General features: G+C 38.8%; 1 protein-coding gene and 1 long non-coding RNA gene across 2 annotated transcripts in view; one reads left to right on the top strand and one right to left on the bottom strand.

Annotated features, from left to right (window-relative positions):
- Nucleotides 1–5,579: 5,579 nt before the first annotated feature.
- Nucleotides 5,580–16,584, bottom strand: part of LOC148350549 (uncharacterized) — a 13,039-nt gene continuing 2,034 nt past the window's right edge. The window contains exons 2-3 of the long non-coding RNA XR_015853016.1: nucleotides 6,058–6,164; nucleotides 5,580–5,689 (exon numbers count right to left, since the gene is read on the bottom strand). This is a non-coding gene — a long non-coding RNA (uncharacterized LOC148350549). The remainder of the gene's footprint in view (nucleotides 5,690–6,057; nucleotides 6,165–16,584) is intronic.
- Nucleotides 8,964–16,584, top strand: part of mpx (myeloid-specific peroxidase) — a 26,004-nt gene continuing 18,383 nt past the window's right edge. Inside the window, exons 1-5 of the mRNA XM_088355610.1 lie at nucleotides 8,964–8,994; nucleotides 9,125–9,190; nucleotides 9,275–9,359; nucleotides 11,628–11,803; nucleotides 12,232–12,364. Coding sequence (XP_088211736.1) covers nucleotides 9,127–9,190; nucleotides 9,275–9,359; nucleotides 11,628–11,803; nucleotides 12,232–12,364 — 458 coding nt within the window. The 5' untranslated portion in view covers nucleotides 8,964–8,994; nucleotides 9,125–9,126. The remainder of the gene's footprint in view (nucleotides 8,995–9,124; nucleotides 9,191–9,274; nucleotides 9,360–11,627; nucleotides 11,804–12,231; nucleotides 12,365–16,584) is intronic.

Below are 16,584 nucleotides of genomic sequence, written 5' to 3'. Positions count from 1 at the left end.
GTGTGAGAAAAGTTACCTATCTGTTCTGGTTCTGACACCTTTTTTCCAAAATTCTAAAATAAGCTTATAGATACTGCAGTTATTTGAATTTTAACTTGAAAATAACAACAAAATCAAGCCTATTTTTTAAATATATTTTAAGGTCTTCAAATATAAATATTCAATATGAAATATAATCTCAATAAAACTTGTAGTTCATTAAATTACATATATATAAAATTCTCGACATGGGACATTACACCTTAATTCAGGGTTTAATACGAGATAATGGATGTCACTTAACTTCTTGCGCCCCAACACTGAAAAGACTGAAATGTTTATTATTCTCAAACACTGCTCTGAACAATTTAATATAATCCAGAGTGACTCAGTAATACATTTAAGTGTCACATTTTCCTCCAGGTACACATCAAGCATATTACTAGAACAGTTTTTCTCCATATTCACAACATTGCTAAAATTCGCTCTATGCTGTCTCAGTCGGATGCGGACATTATAATTCATGCGTTTTTTACCTCCTGTCTCGATTACTGTAATGTACTACTCTCCGGTCCCCCAAGTCTCGCATCAAGAGCCTGCAGCTGGAACAAAATGCTGCAGAGAGGCTTTTAACTAAGACGAGATAGATTGATCACGTAACCCTCATCTTAGCCAACCTGCATTACCTTCCTCTCAGTTTATCATGTGATATTAAGATCCTGTTGGTATTATACAAAATTATGCATGGACTTGCTCCCTCATATCTTTCGGATTTAATTTCCCCCTTTGTCCCTAATGCTGAAGTTTTGAGTTTTTCCTTGCCCTCATGTAGGTTTTAGATCAAGGGATCGTGTATTGACAGTGTGTACTAGTCATTGGTCTGAGCAGCACTCTGAGACTTCTTGTGATTAAGGGACATACAAATAAACACAACTTCACTTGTCAAAAAAGTTACATACTTTTAAAAACAAAAATCACTGAATTAATAAAGAATTTAATGCTGATTGCAATTTCTTTGTTTGCCAAGATTTAATTGGAACTAGAACTGCAACAACTCACAGATTAATCAATATGAAGAATGTTAAGACTGTCAAGGTGACAGGACCAAGATAAGCTCTGTTTTTCCCATGAGCCCTTTACTTTATTTGCGTTTTTTTTCTTGGTTGAGCGGTTGGGAAAAAAATAAAAATGTCAAACAATCAATCAAAAATTAGTCTATGATTAAACAATCACAAATTTTGACAATCGTATAAACTTTGAAACTTTTTTCAGCTTATCCTCAGTAGGGTCACGGGGGTACTGGAGCCCATCCCAGCTGTCTTCGGGCAGTGGGCAGGGGACACCCTGAACCGGTTGCCAGCCAGTCGCAGGGCACACAGACACAGACAACTCACTCACTCATTCACCCCTAGGGACAATTTAGACCTGACTAACATGTTTTTGGAATGTGGGAGGAAACCGGAGTGCCCGGAGGAAACCCACGCAAGCATGGGGAGAACATGAAAACACCGCACAGGAAGGTTCGATCTCATGACCTCAGATCTGTGCCGCACATGCGCTAACCACTGTGCTGCCCTTCTTTAGAATATAAATCTCCCGAATTCTCTGAATTTGAATCCAAAAGATTCCTTATCTCAATTGTGAAAATAGCTAAATAATGTTTGAAAAACGAGTTGCTTATAGGGTCTCTGATAGAATGAGCAATTTTGAGGTAAAATGTTTGAGCCAAATTTTTGTAATTTGTTTTTATTTTGCATCATCGTTTTTACCGATTTTTTGGACTCAGATGCCTTTTTTCCACTAACAGGTTCTGGGCTTCCTCGCCTTGCTCAGCCTTCTTTGGTTTTCCATTATGAAAAAGTTACCAGTTCTTAGTCCCTGGGAGCCCGGTCTTAAGTATCTTTTTTGTTGAGGTTCTATACCTGGGACCAAGGACTTAAAACTTGCTATGTTTGGGCACTACCCACCAATGATTGTTCAAGTCAAGTCATGTTTATTTGTGACGCCCTTAATCACAAAGCATCTCAAAGGGCTGCACAAACCACAGATTATTGCAAACTTCAGACTATTATTACACCATCCCCTGATCTGAAACCTACATGAGGGCAAGGAAAAACTCAAAAACCTCAGAGAGGGTAGTAGAGAAAACAAAGTTCAGTTTGTTATACCCGACATTTTTAAAATAGTGTCGCGTGTTTGTATTTTGCAGCAACAAACACTATTTTAAAATTATGGCTACCCCATGAAATTCCGCCCTGTGGTCTTTTTACGGGGTGCAGTAAGATTTGTGCAAAATATGACACAGTCATGTCAAGTCATGTTTATTTGTGACTCCCTTAATCACAAGGAGTCTCAAAGGGCTTTACAGATCACGGATTATTGAAAACTACAGACTTTTATTACACCATCCCCTGATCTATAATGAAAAATGTAATATCCAAAGATGCCTCCATACTAATTTTAACTTCGAAAGTAACAATGTCCCCAATCTGCCTTTCCAGGTACACATTAAGAATATTACTAGAACAGTTTTGATCCACCTTCACAACATTGCAAAATTTTCCCCTATGCTTTCACAGTTTTACGCAAAGATTATAATTTAGCATTTGTTACGTCCTATCTCGATTACTGTAATGTACTACTCTCCGGTCCCCCAAATATAGCATCAAGAGCCTGCAGCTGGTACAAAATGCTGTAGCAAGGCTTTTAACTAAGACAGAACCGTGTAGAGATAAAGGAGCTTTAGAATGGCTCTTAGAATGACATACCCACACCAGTAGAAAAATTATGCTCTTCATTTCTAATCTAAAACCATTATCAACTTCACAAATTACGGTAATATAAACCTTTTTATCCGATCACATTCATCTACGAATAGTCAAATTTAATTACATTCCTAACAATCATTTGTTGTTGTTCTTCTATCTGTCCACAAAGAATAGTTACTGCCATCTGGCGCTGTTCCAGTCACGCATTCATTTTGCAATATGAGGAAAAAAACGTAACATAGCACGCAGGTACAATTGTTCGTCCCGGCTCGTTACGCTGTCTAATTATATAAAATTTTCGCATTGAACAAATAGAGAATGCTTTGAAACGTCGTTTCTTTGTTTTCAAAGAACAATAAATGAGTTAGCTGGGAAACGAAGACGCTGGTGAAATGTGACTTGCTACATGCTGAAATGTTAGCCAACGTGCTTTGAGAGAGAACCGCAGATTTCTGCTTTTTCGGGTCCTCTGAACGGGAACTCAAATAACTTTGACGCAACTCTTTGGGATGTTGCAAATAACGATGGGCAAACTGCTAGACATCGCTTATTTTATGAGGTATATCCGAAAGATGTATCTTTAATATAGAACGTATAAAGGAAGTGAATTTTTATAGGTCAGGATTGCTCAAAACATGTCTATAGATATAAGTGCATTAGTACTCAATTGATATTCTAGAAAGCATCAGTTATTTCTGTAGATCATAGATGCAACTCATACTGTTTTTTAATACATGTATCGCCATTCAGTCATTCAAATACCTAAATATTTTAATTGTAGATACAAAAATATATAAAATGCAAAGTCTTTTATGGGACAAAGAATCTTTAAAATGGCACAAAAGCAAGACATGTAACGTCATCGCCATGGAGTTTGTTTTTCAACAAAAATATGAAAGCCAAAAGTGATGTAATGCATATGGTGTCACGACCAGAAAGGAATCAAGACCCAAATGCGTAGCGTTAACCACACGTTTATTGATAGAAAGAAGAAGGGTAGCGCCCGCGATCCGGTGCTCGCTGGATGTGGGAAGCAAGCCAGTTACACGAAGTGGATCTTCCGGAGCGGGAGATGGCTGTGTCAAGAACGGAAAGAACAGGTCGATAGCGAGGACAGGAGAGCAAAAACATAGTCGGGTTCAAAAACAGGTCGTAAGCCGGGACGGGAGAGCAAATGTGGTCAGGGTCAAGAACAGGTCGAAGCCGGAGACAAACGGAGAGATCAGGAATGGACGGGTGGAAAAACAGGTGCAAAAAGCAGGACCAGCAGAAGTCAGAGTCAAAATGCTTGCCTTGTAGAAACAGAGGTTCGCTGACGGACTGACAACAGGAGAGTGAAAGGACTGGGCTTAAAAATGAGAGGGAACCATTCAGATAGCCCGCAGCGGTTGGCACCAAACGAGCGGGCACAGGTGATAGTGATCAGTAATCATGACATATGGTACAATGTGATACTTAAAATTTCAAAAAGAGCCGTTTCAAGTATCATTGTGTAAAATTTTGATATTTTTAGGTTGAGGTTAAAAACAACACTAAACTATCTATTTTGGGAAATTTGAATATTGTAGTTCTTGGAAAAATGCTCATTAACCAAACTGTATATTTGAATGAAGTAAATACTTGTTGTTGTTATCCCTCTATTATACAGTCTCTGCATTGTACAAAGTACGTTTATTATGTATTTTAAGACGTGTAGAAAATCTGTACGGAAAAACGCAAATTTGTCAATCATGGGTACCATCGCCGCTATCTCGGTATCGTTTTTTTCGTAGCAAATGAAGCGAGCGGTTTGATGCTACTGTGCGCATGCATCTGCCGCCTCTGATTTCATGTGGTAGTTATGTGAAAGGAAGTCCGTCTCTTTTTAGAAAACCGTTTTTTTTTGGCCCAACTCATTAAAGAGAGCCGGCTCTAAAACGGCTCACTTGCTTTGATGCATTATATTACGAATCATTATTGTTGTATAAAGAAGTTAAGAAAAAAAGGAAAAAATAAAAGGAGAAAATGAAAAAAAGACAGGTTTGTGGTTATCCCTTTAATCAGTATGTTACCAACAATAGTTTATGTAGAAAATGAATTAATAATTTGAATAAGAAAAATGTATTATTCTACATAATTATATTTGCATGTATTTTTCCCTTCTACAGTGAACGTCTAAGCTACTTAATTTTTGAACTTTTTTTATAATAAACCTCATTCATGTCGAGCAACTCAGTATCTCACAACAAAATGTTAGTTAACAATATATATATATATATATATATATATATATATATATATATATATATATATATATATATATATATATATATGATATAACGAAACACATGTACACTATAACATGTTAAACTACATAAATAAACACATTTGAAAAAAAAAATATGGTGTAAAAATATTATTTTGTATTTTGTAAGGGAAAATACAACATTTTGTAAGGGCATGGAGCCGTGGAGGTTGACAGGTGTGGGAAGTCCAGGGATCAATTACAGCTACCGCAGCTACCTTGTGCGGAGTTTTCATGTACTCCCCTGTGCCTGTGTAGGTTTTACTCCGGGCACTCCGGTTTCCAACCGCATTCCAAAAACATGCATGTCAGGTTAATTGGCCAGTCCAAATTTTCCCTAGGTGTGAATGAGCAAGTGCATTGTGCGTCTCTGTGTGCCCTGCGACTGACTGGCAACCAGTTAAGGGCGTCCCCTGGTATGGGCTCCGGCACCCCCACGACCCAACTGAGGATAAGCAGCACAAAAAATAGATGGCTGGATAGCCATTTTGTCAATTTCTTCATGAAGAACTCACAGCTCTGTTTGTATTCTTATTTTTTATTGTGATGAAAACCATAGCAGAAGTGCTTCACTCCAGTGCTTCTTTTACTCATTTAGTCTTGCAACCCAGATGTTGTTTAGAACCCGCAGAGAAGAAAAGCTCCCTTCCTTCACTACCTAGGATGAAGTATTCAGACAATACATCATGCATGGATGACGGACAACTACTAGGAAATCACAAACTGTATAATATGTTGAATTGTAATTTGCAGCACAACAATAACGATACATCAAATTTGGCAGTTAAAGGGATAGTGTGCATTATTTCCTTGTGGTAAAAACAAACTTCATTCATTTTTGTTAAAAAAGAACAACATTGATTTATATAATCAGCAAAAAAACATGAACTGTCATATAAACATACATTTTTAAAACACTCTTAGGTTTAGAAATTGGCAATTATTATATATAACATGAGCCTCACCTGGCCATCTTGTTGCAAAACAAAAACCTTGCAAAATGTTATGATTACTCATTACACTCACCTATGCCCGCTCGTTTGGCGCCAGCTGCTGCTGGTTACCTGATTGGTTCCCCTTCCTATTGAAGCTCAGTGATCTCAATCGCCCTTTGTCAGTCCGTCAGCAAATCTCTGTTTACACAAGGCAAGCATTTTGACTCTGACTCCCGTCTGTTCCTGATTTACCCGTTTGTCTCTGGCTACGACCCGTTTTTTTTACCCTAACCAGGTTCTGATCTCCTGTCCTGGCTAACGACCCGTTTTTTCCAATTTGACCACGCTACAATCCCCCGCTCCGGAAGATCCACTTCCACATTCCGAACACACTTTGATCTTGCTTCCCTCGTCCAGTGAGCACCGGATAGCTGGCGCTGGTTTTTCCTCTATAGCTCAATAAACTTGTGAGCAACGTTACGCATCTGGGTCCTCCTCCCGTTTTGGTCTTGACACAAAATGCTGGGTGCTGTTTAGTCCTTTGATTCTCCGTAGTTTGTGTTTTTGTTCCCCTTGTGCTTTTTAAAACTCGTTTTCAGTCGCATTACACAACACAGCGACATCTGGTGGTCAAATAATACACAATTTACCTTTAAAAAGGGTGAGAATTGGCTGAATTTAGATATCTGGCATCCTCTAGTTGTTTTGACTCATTTATGTCATTTTACAGTTTGAATTTTAAACCACTAAAAATCAACTTATGGACACATGTCCCTTCTTTGTTCTCAATGACCTTGAAGATCCATCTCTAAGCGCTCTATTCCATTTATATTATGCAATTAATTATATTTATATATACTTCCGTCAACCAGTTTCTTTCTTTATTGCCCTTAATCTTTCTCTTTCCTTGTATATTGATTTATTAGCGGTACTAATTTGTGTTGCGCACCACACTTTGATTGCTGTATTTTTTATGTTGCTAGGCGCAGCGTTGTGATACGAAGTAAAAAAATAACAAACATAGAGGAAATCTTATGTCTTGAGGTCCTCTTTTAGTAGATACTCTTATTAGATTTTATCACTCTCCTATTTTGATCGGCGACCATCCGGAAATGGAAAGAATGCACGCTCGTTTGTTTTTTTCTCCATCCCACAAAAGTTGAAGTGGAAACTTTTCCCTAAATCCAATAATTGTTGTATCTAGATGATACAGGGGAGAAGGTTTTGTGGTCAGATGAGACCCAAACAGAACTTTTTGGTCATAATTCCACCAAGCGCATTTGGAAAAAGAAGAATGAAGAGTACATTGAAAAATGGGGATGCATCATGCTTTGGGGTAGCTTTTGGGGAACAACCTCCTTCCCTCAGTCAGAGCATTGACGATGGGTCGTGGCTGGGTCTTCCAACACGAAAACAACCCGAAGCACACAGCCAGGAACACCAAGGAGTAGCTCCGTAAGAAGCATATCAAGGTTAACCCATAATAAAGTCATAAATTAACCGAACCTCATAAATGTTTTTGTGACAAAGAACTATCTGTTCCAATCACTCCAACAGAGAAAAATCAGAGTTGTAGAAATAACTAGAAACTCAAGAGAGCCATGACATTATGTTCTTCACAAGTGTATGTAAACTTTTGATCACAACTGTATATCTATGTGTGTATATTTACATATTTGTTTTGTTGTGTGAAGGGGTGAGCGCTAATAAGCTACGCTTCTGCTCACTCCTTTCTGAATATGTCTTTTGTTTTATGGTTTATGTAGCTTCTTCATTTGTTTTTCTATTTCACGTGTGTCATGATGACTGATTAGTATCACCTGTGCCAGCTCGTTTGGCGCCAGCCGCAGCGGGATACCTGATTGGTTCCCCGTCCTTTTCAAGCTCAGTCCTTTCACTCGCCTGTTGTCAGTCCGTCAATGAACCTCTGTTTCTACAAGCCAAGCACTTTGAATCTGACTCTGTCACGAACCAGGACAGGAAACGAGAATGAGAACCCAATCGCATAATGTTGCTCACAATTTATTGGGAAGAGGAGGAATGCACACACACTCGATCTGGGGATCGATGGTCGCGGAAGTAGATCGAGATCAGAACTAAGGAGTGAGTGGTCAAAATCAAACAGATCGGGCCGAAAATAAAACGGGATCAAAACACAGGCAAATTCACAGGACTTGGCATATCACACAGAGTCTAGCAGGACGCAAAACCGCGTTTAAGTAGTCCGGCAGCAATTTGTCAACGCGTTTCAGCTGGTGTCAGTGGGCGGGGGCTTTTGGGCGCCGCGGCAACCGTGACAGAACCTGGCGCCACACGGCGGGGACCAATTAGGCACCATGGCAACCATGACAGACTCCCGTCGGTCCCGCTTTTTGCACCCGTTTTTCCACCCGTCCGTTCCTGATTTCCCCGTTTGTCTCCAACTACGACCTGTTTTTGATCCCGACCATGTTTTTGCTCTCCTGTCCCAGCTATCAACCTGTTTTTTCCGTCTTTCCATTTCCGTATACGCAACACAATCTGATTCTGTGAGCAGCTTGCTCCCCGTGTCCAGCGAGCACCAGATCGCGCGTGCTGCCCTTCCTCTTTCTCTCAATAAACTTGTGGTTAGCGTTACGCATGTGGGTCCTGATTCCGTTCTGGTCGTGACGTGTTTTTGTTTTGAGAAATTGTTTGACAATAATCAGAAAGCCTTGCAATACTTGTAATGCACATCCAGAATAAATAATGACAACAACCCGTACTACATCATAAACAGTGAACCTTTTAAATAATGCATCATTTGATCCAGTTTCTAGTATATGGCCTTTCCGTCAATTCCAGATAATTTTATGACGTAACAGTATGCTACAAAATCGCATCTTATCAAGTTGTGGGAAGAGAAATATAATAAGGAAGAAGGAAAACGTGTCTTTTTCCTGACAATGAGAAATCTGAAGGGTTGAAGGGGCGAGGCCTCCACGTGCAAGCAGATAAAAACAGAAGGGCCTCATCACCGACCGTCAGCATTCTCACACTTGTCTGACAGGTAATGCTTTTGTAGCCTCAACTTGCACTTCCAGAATATTTAGTTACGTCAGCTGCTCAAATTGACATCTTGATTTGTGGTTACCTAATTTATCTCATTTGCTACCTGTGGTGTTTTCACTCATTTCCAGAGATGCTTTCCTCCACCTTCATCATTCTCGGCATCTGCCTGGTGCCGGCACACTTGACAACAACCGGTAGATAGAATATTATCTTTGTTTTCTTGTGGGTTTCATCCAAATTCAGGATTTTTTCCCTCACTTTTTCTTCCCTCTTTGTAGGACATCTTGGTAGCTCTCTTCTTCGAAAAAGCTTCGAGGATGCCAAAAAGATTGTTGACGATGCCTACACGTACTCCAGAGCAGAGTAAGTTACATGAATTTTTCATTTAGACTAAAAACAGTTTTCTGTTTCTGTTTTGTGTAAATATTTTGTTGTCAATTTGTGGTTGATGCTGTTTTTATTCTTTGTACCACGCTTGAATAAAATTCATTCATTCATCAATTGAACTCGGTAGGATGTAGACCCTTGCCAGGGTTCATTGATTTTAAATACTTAAACTTTAAGAAATACTACAGTTACAATTTTCAAGTAATAACGTACATTAACACGCAGTAGAATAAATTTATGTACCAAAACTAAAAGACATAATATAAAGTGAAACACAGTTGCTATTACGCGGTTTACTTTTCACTGTTTTGCTAATTTTCTGATTTGCATCTTGCGTTGAGTTCTGCTTTCGGATTGGCTAATCATTCCCCCGCTTAGTATATGACAGTACCGTGGTTATTTGAAAAAGAATAAAACATTTTTAGAAAAAAGGAAAAGTATGTACAAATTACATGTATTGGTGAAACAATTACTGCAAGAAGGGGTTTTCTTTGGTTTCAGTGGTTAATAGAATATTTAATTGTACAGTATATCATAAAGAAAAAAGGTTTATACCTCGCATATTATGCCTATCACAAGTTATTTTTTGAAAAGGTAACCCCTGCAAAAAACAAGGTATTACTGTAAATCCAATATTATTATTGTAAAATGAATCAAACAACATAAGCTTTGATGATTACAGCTAAATTCTACATTCATAAGTGCAAATGAATGGGTATAAAAATGTGTTTTATCAGCTTTAAATATAATACAGTACTTTATTTTCATAACGCTCATGTCCAACCAAAAGGCCATCAAAACTAATAGAATTTGTAAATGTTTGGGTATTTTTTGTAACAGGTTTCCCCCTGGCAGTTTTGTATTTTATATACTTTTTGGATTATTTGATGTATTTGTTTAAATTTATAATTTTTACTCATCATTCCATTGGTATATTTGTATGTAAATGTGTTTTGTTCAATAAAGCATTGAAAAAAATACATAAGCTTGCTTGCTACCATACATAGTAAGCTAGCTAGCCATTTAATGTTATCTGTGCAAAATTGACCAAATCATTTTATATAAATGCTTTGTATGGTTCAAGTCAGTTAATGGAACCGTTAATTCTGTACTACCCAGCGCGTCTAAAAAAAACAGAAATTTAGGCCGTTAATACAGTGAATAGAATCGAAAATGCATAAATACAATGAAACGCTTCTACATATGGTAACCTTTCATGAAGTTAATTTAGTAGTGAATCGGTATTTATGTTGTATGATACCCTCACTTTTTTTTTAAATCTGATGGGGTTTTTTCTACTGCAACCCTCACTCTCCCTGTAGCTTTAATTTCACGCCACTTATAGTCAGGTGCGCCTTTTATTGTATTTTCTGGACTACAAGACACACAATAATACGCATTAGCGACAGGGATGATCGGTTATAATTGCATAATATTAAATTCATCGCAATTCAAACCCTTATCTAGGCAGGGGAAATGCCATATTCTACCCATTATACCACTAGGCATGTTGATACACATAAAGACACTATTTTTAGTCATGTTGCTGGATATGTTTAACTTTTTCTCAGAATGGTAAGTGATAAAAGTTTTGAATATCTGCGGCCATTCGTTCATTTATATCTTTCAAGATGACCAAATTACTTCCCACAATGCCTTTCATTCAGTTTAGAATCTTGTAGCTTTCTTGTACCACGGACCAAATTAATGTCTGACAATATCCTCACTGCTCTGCCCAAAAATCAAATTTAACTATTCGGTGTGGTGACAAACAATAGTGTGATACTGAAACAAAACCAAATGCCTTTTCATGTGTCGTCTGTATTCCTAGTGGTCTAGTGGATAGGATCTGGCACACTCCACGCCGCGATCTGGGTTTGATTCATGTTGCATCCAATTGTCATCAGTGATATATCCTGACTGATCAACAAATGCGCAAAAAAATGTATTTTTTGCAACCCTAGCCCTTACAGTAGTTTTAATTCCATGCGCCTTATAGACCGGTGCGCCTTATATATGGAGGGAAAGAAAATACTGAAAGACTATATTTTGGGTGTGCATACAGTATATGAAAAAATAATTTAGAGAAGAATATTTTGAGGGTGCACCTAGTAGTCCGGAAAATACGGTAGTCATTATACTTATAACACAAGAATTTTAGATGGTGTTTTCGCGACTACATTTGACACACCAAACATTGTGGGTAACCCTTCAAGGATATTTCAAATCCTTTTCCACTTTCAGGAGCCTGAGGCGGGTTCGCAAGAATGTGGTGAGTCCTCATGATGCCCTTCGGATCTTGAAGCAACCTCGGGGGGAAACACGCTCCTCTGTGAGGGCCGCAGACTACATGGCGCAGACGCTCAAGCTTTTGCAGCAGAGAGTCAACCACATTCACAAACGCTCTCTCAACGCAACAGGTACGAGGCACAAAACTTGGATGGTCGGATGGGTTGAGTGCGACTGGCACGGCGGCTGAACAGTTAGCGCGTCAGGGTGCAGTAGTCCAGGATTCAATTGCAGCTACCGCAGCGTCCATGTGCGGAGTTTGCATGTTCTCCCTGTGCCTGTGTGGCACTCCGGTTTCCTCCCAAATTCCAAAGACATGAATGGCAGGTTGATTGGTGACTCCAAATTATCCTTGGGTGTGAATGAAAGTGAGTTGTCTGTCTCTGTGTGCCCTGTGACTGGTTGGCAACCAGTTCAGGGTGTCCCTTGCCCACTGCCCAAAGTCAGCTGGGATGGGCTCTGCCACCCCCACGGCCCTAGTGAGGATAAGCGGTGCAGAAAATGAACGGATGGATAGGTTTGAGTGCTTCACTGTAAATGATTTTGGTCATGGTTGCAGATTTGCTCTCTAAGGAGGATCTGGAGGCTCTCAGCAAGATCACAGGATGTGCCGCTCAGGTCAGGCCACCTTCGTGTAGCAGCACACAAAACCTGGACAAATATCGCACAGCTACGAGCGTCTGCAACAATGAGTAAGCGTTTTCATTCTTATTTTGTGTCTCTGTTTTTTTTTTACCACTGCAAATATTGAGATTTTCAAACCACAAGTAAGGAAGGTCTTGTTGAAACTCGACTGGGATACACAAGACCGGTGTTGGGCATGGTACTGAAAAAAAGTAATTAGTCACAGTAACTGTATACTTCATTTAAAAAGTCGTAACATTACCCCTACATTACTGACACCAACTAGCGCACTACTTTGAAAGTAACTATCTACTGTAATTAGAAATTACCATATCCACTTTCATCAAAGCCGACCGCCTAAAATTGCTTAAAAATAACCACATAATAAAAGAAATAGAAGAAACTTATGGTAGCGGTGAACCCTTCATATTTCTTGAATTGTGCCATATTGAGACACTTACTTATATCTCATGTCATTATCATCTCATTAGCTGCACCGCTTATCCTCAGTAGGGTCGCGGGGATGCTGGAACCCATCCCAGCAATCATCGGGCAGTGGGCAGGGGACACCCTGAACTGGTTGCCAGCCAATCGCAGGGCACACAGGGACAGACAACTCGCTCGCTCATTCACACCTAGGGACAATTTGAACTGGCCAATCCACCTAAAATGCATGTCTTTGGAATGTGGGAGTAAACCGGAGTGCCCGGAGGAAACCCACGGGGAAAAAAACAGACAAACTCCGCACAGTAAGTCTGGTAGCTGGATTTGAACCCACACAGGAGGTTCCCAAGACCTTAGAACTGTGCCGCAAACGCGCTAACCACTGCGACGCCGTGCTGCCCCACCTTACTTATATCCTTTTTTGTTATTCCCCATCAAAAAAAAACAAAAGTGTTGAAACAGCAGCTGTTGCTGTAACATATTGGTCCATTAGAATGATTACATTTCCGTTGAGGTTTCTCAAGAAGGGCATGTAAGGACGAAGGTAAGGATGAATGAGTACTGATACCAGGTATGGGTGCTGATGCCAGCTACTTTGGGTATTAATAGTATGATTCGGGGGTCAGCAACTTGTGGCTCTAGAGCAGGGGTGTCAAACTCATTTGAGCTGGGGGCCACATGCGAGAAAAAAAACCTCACGGGGGCCATACCAGTAAATAAAGAGAAGGAGGAAAATGGAGAGCAGGAAAGAGAGAGAGAACAAGGGTGACAGAGTAAGAGAGAGAAGGTAAGACACAAAAGGGAGAAAGAGTGAGAGAAATGGAGAGAGCGCATTAGAGAGAAAGAGAAAGGGTGGGTGAGAGAAAGAGATAGAAAAGGAAAAACAAAGAAAGAAAAAGATAAATAAAGTGAGAACTAGGGAGAGAAAAATCAGGCCCCGGTGCTGTGGAATGCTCTTCCCCCTGAGATCTGATCTCCAATCTCAGTGGAAATGTTTACATTTAAACTTAAAACACAGTTCTATTCTACTGCTAATGAATAGCCTATATTTTATGTTGACAATATCTGTGTATTATTTGCCCTCATGTAGGTTTTAGATCAGGGGATGGTGTCATAATAGTCTGTAGTTTGCAATAGTCTTTGATCCGTGCAGCCCTTTGAGACTCTTTGTGATTATGGGCTATACAAATAAATATGACTTGACCTGACTAGAAAAGAAAAAGAAAAGAGAGAAAGAGAGAGGAAAAGAGTGGGAATGAGAATGAGAGAGTGAAGGAAAGGCAGTGAGAAAGACAAAGAAAAAGTGAGAAAAAAAGGAAAAAATGAAAGAGAAAAATGAAAGAGAGAAAAATAGGAAAAAGGAGAGAAAGAGAGAGGGTGTGAAAAAGAAAAAAGACAAATAGAAAAAAGGGTGAGAAAGAGTGATTGAAAGAAAAGAGAGAGAAAGAATTAGAGAAAGAGTAAAAAGAAAAAGACAGTGAAAACAAAGAGAAAGAGAGAGAGAGCAAGTCAGTGAAAAGAAAGAGAGAGAGAGAGAGAGAGACAGTGAAAAGAAAGAGAGAGGCAGAGAGAGAGAGAGAGAGAGAGAGAGAGAGAGAGAGAGAGAGAGAGAGAGAGAGAGAGAGAGAGAGAGAGAGAGAGAGAGAGAGAGAGACTACTATAGTTGCTTTGCGAGTGGTACTTGGCTTGGCTGACATCAAGTGGACATATTTGACACTGCAGCTCATTTTTCTCTAGAGCTTCCCTCAGTGTCGTCTTGCGGGCCTGATTAGAATAGAATAGAATAGAATAGAATAGAATATACCTTTATTGTCATTGTTAAAAAATGGGTTAACATATTGTGACAACGAAATTGGGCATGACACTCCAGTTTTACACATTCACAGTGAGGTATGAGCCAAGAAGATAAAGGAACAGAGAAGATAAGGTTATAAAACAAGGGGGATAAGGCTATAGTTATAATTTACATGGTATTTACACAAGAAATGTCGGCATGTGGGATGTTGCATACAGTGTTGTCGTGATACCGTTGGTATCGTAAGGGTTGTGCAATATTGCATTTGGTGCAAAGTCATCATAGTGCAAAAAATAGTCAGCATATGCATTGGTGCAAACATAGACATCATAGTGCAGAAAAAGGAAATGGTCAGACATTGCGCAAGGTGAGCAGTAAACGTAGTGCAGTCGACATGTGCAAGAACATAGACATGAGTACCATTATATTCGTATGAGGTAGTGTTGGCACGAGTTTCCAGTTTTTTTGTGCGGTATCTGTTTTGAGCAGTGAACAAACATAGTGCAGACAGCATGTACGTGAGTACCATTTTACATTCGTGTGAGGTAGTTTTTTGCAACAGTTTTCAGTTTTTTTGTGCGGTGTCTGTTTAGGGTGGTAATGGCTGTGGGGAAGAAACTGTCTCTTGGTGGGCCTGATTCGGCCCACGGGCCACCTGTTTGACACCTATGCTCTGGAGTCACATGTGGCTCTATAGCGCTGCCCTTGGATAGACATAACATATTCATAACCATTCCGGATGCCTTAAGTATATTTCAAATAAATAGGCAGTATAATTTTTTTTAAATGTATGATTCCTTTTTTTGTATTCATTTAAAAAAGCGTTTATATGAGGATTTCCAGTTTTTGAGGCTCCAGACATATTTGTTATTGTTTTTTTGTCGGTTATGGCTCTTTAATCATTTTGGGTTACCCACCCCTCATTATGACTAATCAAGATTTGAGTTTGTTTATGTAATGTGAGAGCGAAATAGAATGTAGCTTTCTTCCTAACACTCCTGGCATTATAAATCTATAACGTGTCATATTTATGAATAATGATTGATTTATGACCCATCATATTTACGCAAAAAAAAGTTATAAAATTAGATTTGTGAATGTTATTACATGTGAAATGCCAAGAATGACCGGGATGGGGGTCCACGAATGCCAATAATAACATTCATAAATGCATTTCATAAATAATTTCCATAACTAGGACAAGTATATTGCTTTTTTTTACCTCAGAGGAACCCCACATTCCTAACTTTCCTAATATTCCTGGCATTCCAAGATGATGACGTCCCAAATTTCCTAACATTCCTGAAATTCATTTATGAATTCTGTTTGATTTATGACCCGTGATATTCATGAATCATGTCATAATTGTGCGAAAGACCTTTCAAATTATCATTTAAGAATGTAATAACATGTGAAATGCCAAAAATGATCGGGATGGGGTCCAAGAATGCATATACTGTAGGTTTTATTGCTTGTTTGACTTAATTGGATCCCATATTCCTAACATTCCTGGCATTTCAAGGTCATGATATCACAACATTCTCAAAAATCCTGAAATTCCCAACATTATAAAATTCCTTTATGAATTTTGATTCATGATATGTCATATTTATGAATTTTCATTTATTTACAACACAGCATATTTTTACAAAAGAGTTATGAAATTATGATTTACGAATGAAGTTACAGTATATGTGGAATGTCAGGAATGACCAGGATGTGGTCCAAGAATGCAATTAAATTCATAAAGCATAATTCTATAAGCAATTAGCATAAATATAATGGGTCAAATTCAGCTGACCCCATATTCCTAAAATTCTTAATATTTTTATGAAATATGATTCATTTACAACCTGTAATATGTATTTTTTTTTTATCAATTCATGACCTGTCATATTTATCAAAAATGTAACTATGGAATTATGATTTATGAACGTAAGTGTATGAATTATTAAACCCCTGTCCATGGCATTCTTGGCATTCAACATATAATTACATTTATCGAGCCATTTGTGTAGATAAGGCGGGTCATTGCAGCCTAGTCATCCT

The sequence above is a fragment of the Urocampus carinirostris genome, chromosome 16 (genome assembly GCF_059441175.1).
Source record: "Urocampus carinirostris isolate Australia breed hairy pipefish chromosome 16, RoL_Ucar_1.0, whole genome shotgun sequence".
NCBI classification, from domain to species: domain Eukaryota; kingdom Metazoa; phylum Chordata; class Actinopteri; order Syngnathiformes; family Syngnathidae; genus Urocampus; species Urocampus carinirostris.
The sequence above is the reverse complement of the archived record's forward strand: the minus strand, read 5'-3'. Positions and strand labels throughout refer to the sequence as shown.